The sequence below is a fragment of the Hypanus sabinus genome, chromosome 12, assembly GCF_030144855.1.
Source record: "Hypanus sabinus isolate sHypSab1 chromosome 12, sHypSab1.hap1, whole genome shotgun sequence".
Classification (NCBI taxonomy): Eukaryota; Metazoa; Chordata; class Chondrichthyes; order Myliobatiformes; family Dasyatidae; genus Hypanus; species Hypanus sabinus.
Window position 1 is genome coordinate 45,380,524 of NC_082717.1, and position 16,138 is coordinate 45,396,661.

General features: G+C 40.1%; 1 protein-coding gene across 4 annotated transcripts in view; it reads left to right on the forward strand.

Annotated features, from left to right (window-relative positions):
- The window catches only part of LOC132402833 (spermatogenesis-associated protein 7-like), a 108,013-nt gene that overhangs the window by 17,581 nt on the left and 74,294 nt on the right, over nt 1-16,138 (forward strand). For all 4 annotated transcript variants that reach the window (XR_009515097.1, XM_059985850.1, XM_059985849.1 and 1 more), the window contains 2 exons: nt 971-1,063; nt 11,766-11,813. Coding sequence is in view for 3 of the 4 variants with exons in the window: in XM_059985850.1 (XP_059841833.1) it covers nt 971-1,063; nt 11,766-11,813 (141 nt within the window). In the remaining variant the exon portion in view is untranslated. The remainder of the gene's footprint in view (nt 1-970; nt 1,064-11,765; nt 11,814-16,138) is intronic.

The window sequence follows — 16,138 nt, forward strand, 5'->3', positions numbered from 1 at the left end:
GATGTGTAAAGGGTGTTTGGAGTCAAAGTGCTGAATTCCCTGCAGCAGGATTCCCTAAAGGTTAACTTGCAGGTTGAGTCGGTAGTAAGGAAGACAAATCCAATGTTAGCATTCATTTCAGGAGAAGTAGAATATAAGAGCAAGGATGTAATGTTGAGGCTTTATAAAGCACTGGTCAGATGATATCTGGAGAACTGTGAGCAGTTTTGGCCTATGTCTGAGGAAGGATGTGCTGGCCTTGGAGAGGGTCCAGAGGAGGTTAAGAAGAATGATATCCATAATGAAAGGAGCACTTAATGGCTCTTGACCTGTACTCAGGGAAATTTAGAAGAGTTAGGGTTCTGTGGGGGGGGGGGGCGGTGGAATCCCATGGAAACCTACCAAATATTGAAAGTCCAGAATAGAGTGAACATGGAGAGGATGTTCTCAAGATTGAGGGTGTCTAGGACCAGAAGCTCAGAACAGAAGGAGGTTCCTTTAAACAGAGGTGAAGAGAGGAATATCTTTATCCAGAGGATGGTGAATCTGTGGAATTCATTGCCACGGACAGCTTTGGAGGCCAAATCTTTGGGTATATTTAAAACAGAGATCGATATGTTTATTGATTAGTAAGGGCATGAAAGATTACAAGTAGATTGGGGCTGAGAGAGAAAATAAATGAGCCATGATTGAATTGTGGAGCAGATTAATGGGCCGAATGTCCTAATTCTGCTCTTATGTTTATGGAATTATCTCCAGAGGAGTGGATTTTGCTAGTTCGTAGTTTTTCCATTTTAGTGAAAAATTAAGTGATATTTATTCATGCTGTGAACTAACATGAATGATTTATTCATCATTAGCCGTGAAACAAGAGCTTACTGAACTAAAAAGAAAGTAAGAGTTTGCTTTAACTTTTATTCAACTCAGGTAGATCACTTTCAAAGAGTCAGTTTCATCTGTTGGATATTCAACAATTCTGCTTTACTTCCAGCACTTTGTTTAGGATCATCCTGCAAATTGTCTACCCAGTTTATCATCCAAGATCGTATGGCTATACATTACAACAACCTACTTTCAACCAAAGGTAACCTATATTAAATATAGATTTCATATTGTTGTTAGAAATGTCACACAATAAATAAAGCATAATGTTATGGCATAGCAACATTGTATTTTTAATCTTGCCAATACTGTGTACTGGTCATCTCAGCGACAGTTATTCTGAAATTTTTAACAACGTTAAAATGAGTTGCTGACATAAAGACGTACAGTATTAACAAGAAAGTAGGAGCAGGGGTGAAAATGAGCTGTCATTTTTGATTAATCATGTTATTTCACCACACAGGAACCATTCAACATGCCTGGACCAATTTTCAAAACTTTCAACTTAATCATCTTCTTCCTTTCTTACTGACATGTCTTTATTTTCTTTTTAATAAACATTATATATTTACAAGAGGTTGCCAATTCTATGATGAATTCTTACAACCACAAGTCATTAAGGTGTGATGTACATGTAATTCTCACCAATTTCTTTAATGAGTATATTCTGATAGTCCTCAAAATGGATGACCTCAGAACAAAGAATCTACTTGATTGACACAGATAATTTAAAAAATGGTCCATCCACTAACAGCGCACTATGACTACAGAGTTTACCAACTGCAGTTTACTGCAGCAGCTTGGTGAGATTTCTTTGAAAGCATATGCCAGATCCAGGGAGGACAAATGCAAGAAGCAGAAACAAAAAGAGCACCATCCTGTGCAAGTTCACGACAGGATGTGCACCACAATGACGTGGAAACCTATCTCCCTCCATATTGAAACTCTAAAGCATTCAAACAACATTTTGGGGTACCTAATACAGCAGTCATCTCAAGAAGGTTCCCTCCAATCCCTCTAAGTTGAAATTCTACAACTCTCAAACCACATTCTGGGGATACCTAACACTGCAGTTGTTCCAGAAGGTTCTCAAAAACAATTAAGCATGGCCAGTGAATATTGGCTGATTGGCAATACCCATGCCATTTAAATGAGTTTTTTTAACTTAATTTCAACAACGTAATTTCCATTATAAGCAACGGTACCATAGGTTAGGAAATATTTTTGAGTTTCATAACAGGTGTCATCAAATACAATGTTCCAAGGGAAGATTCTAATATCCCCCTTTGGAACTGCTACAGCTGAAATTTGCAGTTATGTAGACTGCATTAGACTGTAGACTGTTAAGTAACAACATTTCAAATCATTTAAAAGGAGAAAGACCTTCAGAACTGACAGATGAGGGAATCCAGATCACCCAGGGAGTGAGTGCAGCAGCTGGAGGCTCAGCAGAGTTCTTATTGTCTCAGAAAACATGGCTGCTGGGGAGGGCTCCAGGTAAAATTGAAACACTAACGCCACCGCTCTTTACCATCCTCCTGGCTAATGTAATCTGTGGAAAATAAACTTGAAGACCTCATCAGAGCAAGACTGCAGTATCAGAAGGAATGTGTATTCTGCTTCACAGGGACATCCCCAGCACTCTGAACATTCTTTGGAGCTTAGAGGTTGAGGAGAGACTTGATAAAGGTATTTAAAATTATGAGGAGGATAGATAGAGTTGACATGGATAGGCTTTTTCCATTTAGAGTAGAGGAAATTCAAACAATTGGACATGAGTTGAGAGTTAAGGGGCAAAAGCTTAGGGGTAACATGAGGGGGAACTTCTTTACTCAGAGAGTGGTAGCTGTGTGGAACGAGCTTCCAGTAGAAGTGGTAGAGGCAGGTTCGATTGTCATTTATATTAAAAAATGGATAGGTATATGGACAGGGAAGGAATGGAGGGTTATGGGCTGAGTGCAGGTAGTTGGGACTAGGTGAGAGTAAGCGTTTGGCACGGACTAGAAGGGCCAAGATGGCCTGTTTCTCTACTGTAATTGTTATATGGCTGGAGTGTTTAAGGAGACTGCCAGCCTCTCACTGCTGTGGTCTCTGTTCTGCTCTCATGCTTCAAAAGGGCAGCAATCATGCAGCTGCCCAAGACAAGCAGGATGAGCTGATTCAATGAATATAAGGCCATAAGATATAGGAGCAAAATTAGGCCACTCAGCCCATCAGCTATGCCATTTTATCACGGCTGATCCAATTTTCCTCTTAGCCCCAATCTCCCACCTTCTCCCTGTATCCCTTTGTGCCTTGATCAATAAAGAATCTGTCAACCTCTGCCTTAAATATACATATAGACTTGGCCTCCATAGCTGCCTGTGGCAACAAATTCCATAGATTCACCACTCTTTGGTGAAAGAAATTCCTCCTCGTCTCCATTCTAAAAGGATGATCCTCTATTCTGAGGCTGTGTCCTCTGGTCTTAGACTGTCCCACCAAAGGAAACATATTGTCCACATCCACTCTATCAAGCCCTTTCACCCTTCGATAGGTTTCAATGAGGTCACCTCTCATTCTTCTGAATTCCAGTGAATAAGGGTCCAGAGCTATCAAAAGTTCTTCATATGTTAAAATCTGGAATAATTGTTGTGAACCTCCTTTGAACCCTCTCTAGTTTCAACATATCCTTTCTAAGATAAGGGTCCCAAAACTGCTCTCAATACTCCAAGTGAGGCCAAACCAGTGGGATTTTTGTCTCAACATTACTCCTTGCTCTCATATTCTAGTTCTCTTGAAATGAATGCTAACATCACATTTGCCGCCTTCACCACAGACTCAACCTGTAAGTTAACCTTTAGAGAATCCTGCACAAGGTCTCCCAAGGGGTCTCGCAAAGTCCCTTTGCACCTCAGCTTTTCTTGTATTTTCTCTCCATTTAGAAAATAGTCAACGCTTTAATTTCTTCTACCAAAGTGCATGACCATACACTTCCAGACATTGTATTCCAAGTGCCACTTCTCTGCCCATTCTCCTAATCTGTCATAGTCCTTCTGTAACCTCACTACTTCCTCAAAACTACCCGCCCTTCCACCTATCTTCGTATTCTCTGCACACTTTGCAACAAAGCCATTGATTCCCTCATCCACATTTAACATATAATGTAAAAAGAATCGGTAACAACACATTCGGAGCAAGAAGGCTGTGAGTGGAATGGCTAAGGATTTCCGGAGTGAAGGCATTTTATTAATCAAGGTAAAAGAGAGGCAAGACTGTGCAGGCGCATCACGTCAGCCAGTAGAGTGGGCAAAATTTAAACAGAAGACCACCAAATCCAGCGGGTAGCAGAGTGATAGGGATTTGGCTCAACAGGCTTAGGTGATAATGAGGCGAGGTAAGTCTACCTGTGTTAATTGTGGAAAGGAAGTATGTGTGTGAGGCTGGTGTTCTGTGCTTGGTCTCAGAAGTGGGAAGTCTTGGAGTCTTCCAGCCTCCCAGACAGCCATATCTGCGCCCGTTGTGTCGAGCTGCATCTCCTAAGGGACCGTGTTGGGGAACTGGAGATGCAGCTCGATGACCTTTGTCTGGTCAGGGAGAGCAAGGAGGTGATAGAAAGGAGTTATAGGCAGGAGGTCACACCGGGGCCACGGGAGATAGACAAGTGGGTAACAGTCAGGAGAGGGAAGGGGAAGAGTCAGGTACTAGAGAGTACTCCTGCAGCTGTACCCCTTGACAACAAGAGCTCCTGTTTGAGTACTGTTGGGTGGGACACCCTACCTGGGAGATGCAACAGTGGCCATGCCTCTGGCACAGAGTCTGGCCCTGTGGCTCAGAAGGGTAGGGAAAGGAAGAGGAAGGCAGTAGTGATAGGGGACTCAGGGGGTCAGACAGGCAATTCTGTGGACGCAGGAAAGAAACTCGGATGGTAGTCTGCCTGCCAGGTGCCAGGGTCCAGGATGTTTCAGATTGTGTCCACAATATCCTGCAGTGGGAGGGAGAACAGCCAGAGGTCATGCTACATATTGGTACCAATGACATAGGTAGGAAAAGAAAAGAGGTCCTGAAAAAAGACTACAGGGAGTTTGGAAGGAAGTTCTAATCTCAGGATTACTGCCTGTGCCACGTGACAGTGGGTATACGAATAGAATGAGATGGGGGATAAATGTGTGACCGAGGGATTGGAGCAGGGGGCAGGGATTCAGACTTCTGGATCATTGGGGTCTCTTTTGGGGCAGGTGTGACCTGTACAAAAAGGATGGGTTGCACTTGAATCCCAGGGGGACCACTATCCTGGCAGGGAGATTTGCTAAGGCTACTGCGGAGAGTTTAAACTAGAATTGTTGGGCAGTGGAAACCGAACTGAAGAGACTGGGGAAGAGGAGGTTGGCTCACAAATAGAGAAAGCTTGTAGACAGTGCGAGAGGGAGGATAGACAGGTGATAGACCGAAGGTTTGAGATGTGTCTGTTTTAATGCAAGGAGTATTGTGAACAAAGCGAATGAGCTTAGAGCGTGGATCAATACTTGGAGATACCATGTGGTGGCCATTACAGAGACTTGGATGGCTTAGGGACAGGAATAGTTACTTTAACTGCCAGGTTTTAGATGTTTCAGAAAGGACAAGGAGGGAGGCAAAAGAGGTGGGGGCTTGGCACTGTTGATCAGAGGTAGTGTCACGGCTGCAGAAAAGGTGGACGCCATGGAGGGATTGTCTACAGAGTCTCTGTGGGTGGAAGTTAGGAATAGTAAGGGGTCAATAACTTTACTGGGTATTTTTTATAAGCCGCCCAATAGAAATAGGGATATCGTGGAGCAGATAGGGAAACAGATCATGGAAAGGTATAATAATAATAATAGTTGTTTCCCAAATATAGATAGGAATCTCCCTAGAGCAAGGGCTTTAGTAGGGGTGGAATTTATTAGGTGTGTTCAGGAAGGTTTCTTTACACAATATGCAGAAAAGCCTACAAGAGGAGAGGCTGTACTTGATTTGATATTAGGAAATGAACCTAGTCAGTTGTCAGATCTCTCAGTGGGAGAGCATTTTGGAGATGGTGATCATAATTCTATCTCCTTTACAATAGTATTGGAGAGAGGTAAGAACAGACAAGTTAGAAAAGCGTTTATTTGGAGTAGGGGGAATTATGAGGCTATCAGGCAGAAAATTGGAAGCTTAAATTGGGAACAGATGTTCCCAGGGAAAATTACGGAAGAAATGTAACAAATATTCAGGGGATATTTGTGTGGAGTTCTGCATCGGTACGTTCCAGTGAGACAGGGAAGTTATGGTAGGGTACAGGAACCATGGTGTACAAAGGCTGTAGTAAATCTAGTCAAGAAGAAAAGAAAAGCTTACAAAAGGTTCAGAGAGCTAGGTAATGTTAGAGATCCAGAAGATTATAAGGCTAAAGGAAGGAGCTTAAAAAGGAAATTAGGAGAGCCAGAAGGGGCCATGAGAAGCCCTTGGCAGGCAGGATTAAGGAAAATATTCTACAGGTATGTGAAGAGCAAGAGGATAAGACGTGAAAAAAGGACGTATCAAGTGTGAGAGTAGGAAAGTGTGTATGGAACCGGAGGAAATAGCAGAGGTACTTAATAAGTACTTTACTTCAGTATTCACTATGGAAAAGGAACTTGGTGATTGTAGAGATGACTTGCAGCGGACTGAAAAGCTTGAGCATGTAGATATTAAGAAAGAGGATGTGCTGGAGCTTTTGGAAAGCATCAAAGCATCAAGTTGGATAAGTCGCCGGGACAGGATGAGATGTACCCCAGGCTACTGTGGGAGGCGAGGGAGGAGATTGCTGAGCCTCAGGCGATGATATTTATATCATCAATGGGGACGGGAGAGGGTCTGGGGGATTAGAGGGTTGTGGATATTGTGGAGATAGCCCAGGAAATTATAGACCAGTGAGTCCTACTTCAGTGGTTGGTAAGTTGATGGAGAAGATCCTGAAAGGCAGGATTTATGAACATTTGGAGAGGTGTAATTTGATTAGGAATAGTCAGCATGGCTTTGTCAAGGGCAGGTGTGCCTTACAAGCCAGAATGACTTCTTTGAGGATGTGACTAAACACATTGATGAAGGAAGAGCAGTAGATGTAGTGTATATGGATTTCAGCAAGGCATTTGATAAGATACCCCATGCAAGGCTTATTTAGAAAGTAAGGAGGCATGGGATCTAAGGGGATATTGCTTTGTGGATCCAGAACTGCTTGCCCACAGAAGGCAAAGAGTGGTTGTAGATGGGTTCTATTCTGCATGGAGGTTGGTGACCAGTGGTGTCCCTCACGGATCTATTCTGGGTACCCTACTCTTCGTGATTTTTATAAATGACCGGGATGAGGAAGTAGAGGAATGGGTTAGTAAGTTTGCTGATGACACAAAGGTTGGAGGTGTTGTGGATAGTGTGGAGGGTTGTCAGAGGTTACAGCGGGACATTGATAGTCTTCAAAATTGGGCTGAGAAGTCGCAAATTGAGTTTAAGAGCCGAGAGGTGATGTTGCAGCTATATAGGACCCTGGTCAGACCCCACTTGGAGTATTGTGCATAGTTCTCGTTGCCTCACTACAGGAAGGATGTGGAAACCATAGAAAGGGTGTGGAGGAGATTTACAAGGATGTTGCCTGGATTGGGGAGCATGCCTTAGGAAAACAGGTTGAGTGAACTTGGCCTTTTCTCCTTGGAGTGACAGAGGATGAGAGGTGAGCTGATAGAAGTGTATAAGATGATGAGAGGCATTGATCGTTTGGATAGTCAGAGGCTTTTTCCCAGGGCTGATATGGTTGCCACAAGAGGGAACACGTTAAAGGTGGTGGGGAGTAAATGCAGAGGAGATGTCAGGGGTAAGTTTTTTATGCAGAGAGTGGTGAGTGCGTGGAATGGGCTGCCTGCAACGGTGGTGGAGACGGATACAATAGAGTCTTTTAAGAGACTTTTGGATAGGATACATAGAGCTTAGAAATATAGAGGGCTATGGGTAAGCCTAGTAATTTCTAAGGTAGGGACATGTTCGGCAGAACTTTGTGGGCCAAAGGGCCTGTATTGTGCTGTAGGTTTTCTAACACAGACCCCTGTGGAATACCAGTAGTCACCAGAAACCAGTAAAAAAAGTCTCCCTTTTTTCCCACTCTAGGCCTCCTGCCAATCAGTTACTGCTTTACCCATGCTAGGATCTTCCCTGTAATACCGTGGGCTCATAGCTTGTTAAGTAACCTTGTGTGGCACCTTGTCAAAGACCTTCTGAAAATCCAAATTGACAACATCAATCAATGCTTCTTTATCTATATTGCTTGTTATTTCTTCAAAGAGTTTCAACAGATTTGACAGGCAAGATTATCCATTGAGGAAACCATGCTGACTACAGCCTATTTTATCAAGTGCTTCCAAATACCCTTAATAATTGACTCCCATCTTCCCAACCACTGATGTCAGACTAACTGGCCTATAATTTCTTCTCTTCTGCCTCCTCCCTTCTTGAAGAGTGGAGTGACATTTGCCATTTTCCAGTCTTGGGGAACCATTCCAGAATCTAGTGATTCTTGAAAGATCATTACTAATGCTTCCACAACCTCCTCAGCCACCTCTTTCAGATCCCTGGGCTGTACTCCATCTGGTCCAGGTGGCTTTCCTAACTTCAGACCTTTCAGTTTCCTAAGAACCTTCTCCCTAGTAATGGTAGCTTCACACACTTCATGACCCCTGTCACCTGGGATTTCCACCATCCTGCTAGTGTCTACCACAGTGAAGACCGGTACAAAATACTTATTCAGTTTGTCTACCATTTCCTTGTCCCTGTTACTGCCTCTCCAGCGTTGTTTACGAGCAGCCTGATATCCAATCTCAAACAAGAGGAAATCTGCAGATGCTGGAAATCCAAGCAACACACACAATACGGTGAAATAGCTCGGCCTGTCGGGCAGCATCTGTGGAAAAGAGTATAGTCAATGTTTAGGTCGATCCTGCTCAGAGGTCTCAGCCTGAAATGTTGACTGTACTCTTTTTCATAGATGCTGCTTGGCTTGCTGAGCTGACTTCCTCCAGCATTTTGTGTGTATTGTTAGTCTGATATCCACCTCTCTTTTACATTTTATGTATCTGAAGAAACTTCTGGTATCCTCTTTAATATGTTTGGCTAGCTTTCAATATAACTTAGTAATACTCACATCTGCAGTGATGGAAGTACTTTGAGAGCTTGGTAATAACTAGAATTAACTCCTGACTGAACAAGGACCTAAACCCTCTGCAACTTGCCTACCACTGCAATGGGGCTATAGCAGATACAATCTCATTGGTTTACCACTTGCTTTGGAGAACCTGGACAACAAAACATACTGACTGTCTGACTGTTGTTTATCGGTTAAAGCATGACATTCAATACCATCGTTCCTTCTGTTTTAATCACTAAGCTTCTAAATCTGGTCCTCTGTCTCTGCAACCCTGATGTTCTCTTTGGGACACCACAGTCAGTACTGATCGGTGATAATTTCTCTTCCTCACTGACAATTAATACCCATACACCTCAAGGATGCATGCTTAGCCCACTGCTCTCCTGCCTCTCTATACTCTTGACCATGTGGCTAAGCGCAGCTCAAATGCCATTTATAAATTCTCCAATAGCACCGGTGTTATTGGTAAAGTCTCAGATGGCGATAAGGAGCATACTGCAGTAACATAGATCGGCTAGTCAAGTGGTGATGCAACAATAAATTGCACTTAATGACAGCAAAACCAAGGAATTGGTTGTGGACATAAAGAGGCAAAGTCAGGAGATCATGCACCTCTCCTCATTGAAAAGTCAGTGATGGAAAGAGTGAGCAGCTTCAAGTTCCTAAGCAACAACATTTTACAGGATCTGTTCTGGACCCAACAGACTGATGCAATCATGAAGAAGGCATGTCAGCAGTTCTATTTCATTATGAGTTTGAGGGAATTTTGTTTAGGCTCTCGTAGGTTTCTGTGGCTGGACAGTGGAGCTCACTAGCTGTTTGTATCACACCTCGGTACAGAGACTCCAATGCACAGAATCACAATAGGCTGAGACTCGGGTGGTAGAATCAGCCTGCTCCATCATTAGCAAAATTCTTCCCATCATCAGGTGACGTCTTCAAGAGGTGACCTTCAAGAAGACACCATTGTCATTAAGAACCCTCAGCATTTGGGACATGCCATCTTCCTGTTACCAGTGTCAGGGAGGAGATATAGATGCCTGAAGACCCATAAGTGAATGAATCAGGAACAGCTTCTTCTCCTCCACCATCAGATTTCTGAATGGTCCATGAATTCATATATCCTTATTTTTTGCACTATTCAAATTGTAATATATTGTAATCTTATGACTTTCACTGTACTGTTGTTGCAAAACAAAAAATTCCACATTGCTTTCACATCAAGTGAGAGTAAACCTGATTGATTCTGAAATTTCATTGCTGCACACATTCTGAGAGGCTGCTGTTCCAGTGGGAGCTGAGTGATGTTTGCGGATACACCAATGTTGAAAGCAGCCTTGCCATTTCTTCTATCTAGGATATGCTACAGGCTCATGGATACATGTGTACAATTTTTCAATATTTCAACAGATTTTTTAGGCAAGCCTCCTAATGCACTGTATCTCAACATGCATGCGTATCAGTCTACATCAGAGCTCCTCCTTAAAGCAGAACTTATGTAAGCTTGTCTTCTGAGAGATTGTCTTCTCCGTTATGATTGTGCTTGTTTGCAGAACATTCAAGCGCAGTTACCTATAGCATGCTGCTCCCATTGTGATGCTAATCCTATAATGCAGCATTCTTGAGCTCTTAATCAAACTTGAAATGATAGGGTGTCTTTTTCACTGCTCTGTTTTTGCTCAGCATCAGCTATGTATTGTATATTTTAGTTAATCTTTCAGAATGTGGACATTGCTAACAAGGCTAGTAGTTATTGTCCATTTCCAATTATCCCTCAGAAGATGGGAGTGAGCTAGCTGAAGACAGAATAGCATAAGGATACATGAGGGAATATGGAAACTACATTTTGCACATCAGAACAGTATGTGGGCTGAGGGGAAGTGGAAAATGGAAAGGAGATTAAGTTAAAATCAAAATTAGTTTTAATCATTCTACATTATTACATTTTCTATGATTGATGCTCTAGTAATTGCCAGAGCTAATGTGCAATGAGTTTGAACTGGGTTCATGCTGTCCTGTCCTCTTACTGTATCTGACAGAATTTCTGCAATGTTAGTCAAGTTCTTTGAAATGATCTGAATGGAGGCAATAAGATTAGGTGCAATGATTTATGCTTAGAATATTGAGGCATATGTTATTACTTGGAGATTGTGATGGTTATTCAGTTATAGGGATGCAAATCCTCTCAGTGTACTATTTCAATACATTGTTGATTATGTATTCTCAGTTTCCTTTCTTCAAGGGCACCTTATATTCCACTGCTAAAAGACCCTTGAGCAGAACACTTGTTGAGATAATGATAAACTCCAGATCTCTCAATTTACTTTGTCATGGACTTGCACCTTGTTTGTCTATTAGTATTTACTCCATGACTATGACACCATATTTTGCATTCTGTTATTGTTTTTGCCTTGATGTACTTATGTTGGAATGATCTGTCTAGATGACTTGCAAAACAAACCTGTTCACCGTATTTCAGTACATGTGACAATAATTTCCCCATTACCAATTTAAAATGTATGTTTGAAAGATAGAGAAAACTTGAAACTTCATTTCGTAGAATGAAGAATCTTTCATGAGTCAATAGTAAAGCATTTAGTGCTACATATAGGATGCGGTAGTTAAAACAGTTTGGACAAATAGAATATATATGGGTGTTTTCTGTTTCCATAAATGTACATAATCATTGAAATTGGTTGCCATCATAGACTAGATGCAATAATGTTCATTTTTTTCCTTCCTGTGTACATTTCAGCTGCTGTTGATACATCTATGCCAAAAACCTTGTCTACGAGCATTAAATGTAAGTACTTGTTTATTAGCTATCACAATCAAAATTTAATTGGTCTCAAAAGAGATTTCATCAGCCTTTGGGGGAGTAACAGCCCTTCTGCTTGATCCTGCTGGTAATCACGTTACGTGAGATCAGTCAGCCTGAGCTGGTGTTGGAGCTCTCCTTAAAATACAATGAATGATTTGCATGAGACTCCCCTTCTTCAAGCCAGCATTGGCACATTCTCCTTGCTGTTTCATACTCTTCATTATCTTAAAGTAATCTTTATGAACAAAGTAGGTCATTCATCAAGAAACAAGTGCAGCAGAGACAGGTGCAGACGAAAATGCATAAAGAAAGGCCATGAGCTACATTGACTACCTGCAAGAGCTTTCATTCAGCCTCATCAAAACCATCTTTCCATTTGCAATAACTAGTGTTAATGCAATATTTCACACCACTGCCCATTCTTTCTTCTTTTTCAATATTTTTATTAATTTCTTACATAAAAGAATACAGTGAGATATATAATATAATGATTATAATATATTGAAATCACAGTTGAAGTGCAATTACCCCATATCCATATAAATTAAATTTAAACATAAAATCAAAAAGGAATGATTTTATTATATTAAAAAAATCTAAACTGACTACCAGTAAAACAAAACCGCTGTTTGGTTTAAAAAAAAGGAAAAAATCCTTAACATATAGTAAAACATATTATTAGCCAACATCTGTGCTTAATAGCAAATTAAAGATTTTGAAAGTAATTCAAAAAAGGTCCCCACAGTTAAAAAAAAATCTTGTCTAGGTTCAGAAATTGAACAGCAAATCTTCTCTAAATTTAATCAAGACATAACATCATGTAACCAATGAGTATAAGTAGGTGGAGTGGCATCCTTTCACCTAAGCAACAGTGCCCACCTGGCTATAAGAGAAATAGACAATGGGTGCAGAAGTAGAAATAAAGGCCAAAATATGCAAATTATGTGTCTCCAAAATTATATCAGTTCCTCCAACAATACCAAATAAGGCAGTCAAAGGATCAGGTTTAAAATTTACTTTAAAGAGCACTGAAAAAGTTTGAAATACTTCCTTCCAATATTTTTCCAGACTCGGACAAGTCCAAAACATATAGATTAGTGAAGCTTCTCCATCATTACATCTATCACAATAGGAGATATATCTGAATAAGAATGAGACAGCTTATCTTTAGACATATGGGCTCTATGAACCATTTTGAATTGGGAATGACAGGCACATAACAATGAGGTATTAACCAATTTAAAAATTTCATTCCTCAGAAATTGAAATCTGTACATCTTGTTCCCAAAGTTTTTTATTTTAATTTTATCTAAAGGAATTTTTCTCATTCCCATCAACATAGCTTAAATATTAGATATAGATGCATTATAGAAGGGTTTCAAATTAAAAATTATATCAAGTAAATTTTTATCTGGACTTTTAGGAAATGTGTGTATTTGAGAACGCAAAAAGTATTTAATTTGTAAACACCGAAAGAAGTGAGTTCTTGGTAGACTATACCTAACTGACAGTTGTTCAAATGAAGAGAGACTATCTCCAACAAACAAATCATGAAAACATTTAATACCCAATCTATTCCACTCTTTAAAAAGTACATCAAACATAGAAGGTTTAAAAAAAATAGAAAAATGGGACTGGAAAGTGAAAACTCAATAAACTCAATATATTCTAAATAGTACCCAAATCCTCAAAGTGTGTTTAACTACAAAATTATCAGTTAATTACTTAAAGATAAAGGAATTGAGGATCTGAGAAGAGAAATGGTAGAAAATTTATTAACAGTGTTAGCTTCTAAAGAAACCCAGACCGGACAGTCCTCTCGATGAATATAATATAACCAAAATGTAAGATTCTGTATATTGACTGCCCAGTAATAAAACCTAAAACTGGGTAAGGCTAAACCTCCATTATTTTTAGATTTTTGAAGATGAGCTTTATTTAATCGAGAAATTTTATTATTCCATATATTAGAAAATATAATTGAATCCAAAGAATCAAAAAAAGATTAAGGAATAAAAACAAGTATGGCCTGAAATAAATATAAAAATTTAGGCAAAATAATAATTTTAATTGAATTGATTCACCCAATCAATGATAAAGAGAGGGGTGACCAACTTGATAGTGCCTTCTTAACGTAATTCAGAAGTGTAAAGAAAAATTCTTTAAAAAGGAATTTATAATTCCTAGTAATTCCAAGTAAGTAAAATGATTTCTTAGAATTTTTAAAAGGAAGGTTAGTATTAACTGGTACCAAGTTATTCAAAGGAAGAAGTTCACTCTTATGAAAGTTAAGTTTATATCCTAATTAGTTTATAAACTAACTAAAGCAAGAGAGAAAAGAAAGTAGAGAAGGCAAAGAAAACTCCACATTAGAAATGTAGAGCAAAAGGTCATCAGCATAAAGCGATACTTTATCCCCACCTTAAAATACCAGTGATATCATTAGATTCCCGGAAAGCAATAGCTAAAGGTTCTAAAACCAAATCAAAAAGCAAAGGACGCAAAGGACAACCTTGTCTAGTTCCATGATGAAGTTTAAATGGTTTAGAGTACTGAGAGTTAGTAAGAACCTGAGTGGAAGGAGATAAATAAAGTAATTTAATCCATTGAATAAAATCAGGCCCAAAGTTAAATTTTCCTAAATTTTTAAATAGATAATTCCATTCAACCCGATCAAAAGCTTTCTCAGCATCTAAGGATATCACACATTCCGAAATCTCTTTAGAAGGAGAATAAATAGCATTCAATAAATGACCAATATTAAAGTGGGGGTATTGATTTTTGATAATTCCAGTCTGATCATCAGAGATAATAGAAGGCAAAATATTTTCAATCCTACAAGCCAAAAGCTTTGATAAAATTTTAGTATCAATGTTAAGTAAGTAAATAGGTCTATAAGAAGAGCATTCAAATAGGCCCTTACTCTTTTTAAGAATAAGTGAAATAGAGGCTTCATAAAAAGATTGTGGCAACTTACCTAATTTAAAAGTGTCGGAAAGGATTGCCCATTCTATTTGTATCCCTTTAGTTTCCTTAAACCTACTCTCATGGGCTTTGTCTTCATGGCCATAAATATAACTGCAGCACCAGGGGATACTCTTATGTAACCACTTAGTAATTACCTTGAGTGTTTGTATATCTGTCTTGTTTTCTTCTGGGGTGGAAGTCCAGTGACTTTAACACAGGAAATGTAAAGCCAAAGATCTTCCATCAGAGATGTTACATCCTGGTGACTCTGATTACCTGTGAGCCTTCATGACCCAGCTGCAAATTCTAGCATCTTGGGAGGGATTGCCCAGTTTCATTTGGGGCTAAGACTCTGGTGGGACATGTACTTGAAAGGGATTAGCAAATGGAACCAGGGAATTCTTTTTTGATTGCACTGCACTACTTCCAAGCTTCATAGGAAACCAGAGTGTAAGATCTCCTGAAAACTCGTGTCATTACAAGGTTCCAGGACCAAGTGCTGCCTTCCAATTTGAAGGTAACAGTGCAAACTACTAAAACTATTGTCAGTAAAGGCATTCTCCATGAATCCAAACTGCAAACTACACTTTCACTAATACTTCTTCACATTTCTCCACTGCACTTGCTTCAATTAGATGAACTGCATCTTTTTGATAATGTTAGGAATTTCATTACATTGTTTATTCATTGGAGGATTTTTGAATGGCACTGTTATATGCCATTATCCTTTTGTGGTTGCCTGGGTCCTCAAAAGTTAGCTCTTATAATAGCAAAATGCTGCTGCTGTACAGCTTTAGCAATCTGTGTTTGACCCTTGTGAAGTATCTCTGTTCATCCAAAGGGGCCTGTGTTTGACCCTTGTGAAGTATATCTATTCATCCAAAGGGATTTTCTTTGTTTTTCCCCAGACTACCACTTAGAGTGAGCAGCATGTGATTGTGGTACATATTGGTAATGGTGACATAGGTAGAAAAAGGGTGTAAGTCCTGAAAGCAAAGTACAGGGAGTTAGGAAGGAAGTTGAGAAGTAGGACCTCAAAGGTAGTAATCTCAGTATTGCTGTCTGTGTCACGTGACAGTAAGTATAGGAATAGAATGAGCTGGAGGTTAAATGTGTGGCTGAGGGATTGGAGCAGGGAGCGGGGATTCAGATTTTTAGATCATTTGGACCTCTTCTGGGGCAGCTGTAATCTGTACAAAAAGGATGGATTTCACTTGAATCCGAGGGGGTCCAATACCCTGGCGGGGAGGTTTGCTAATGCTGTTGAGGAGTGCTTAAGCTAGATTTGCAGGGGGTGGGAACTGAAGTGAAGAGGCAGAAGATGGGGCGGTTGGCACACA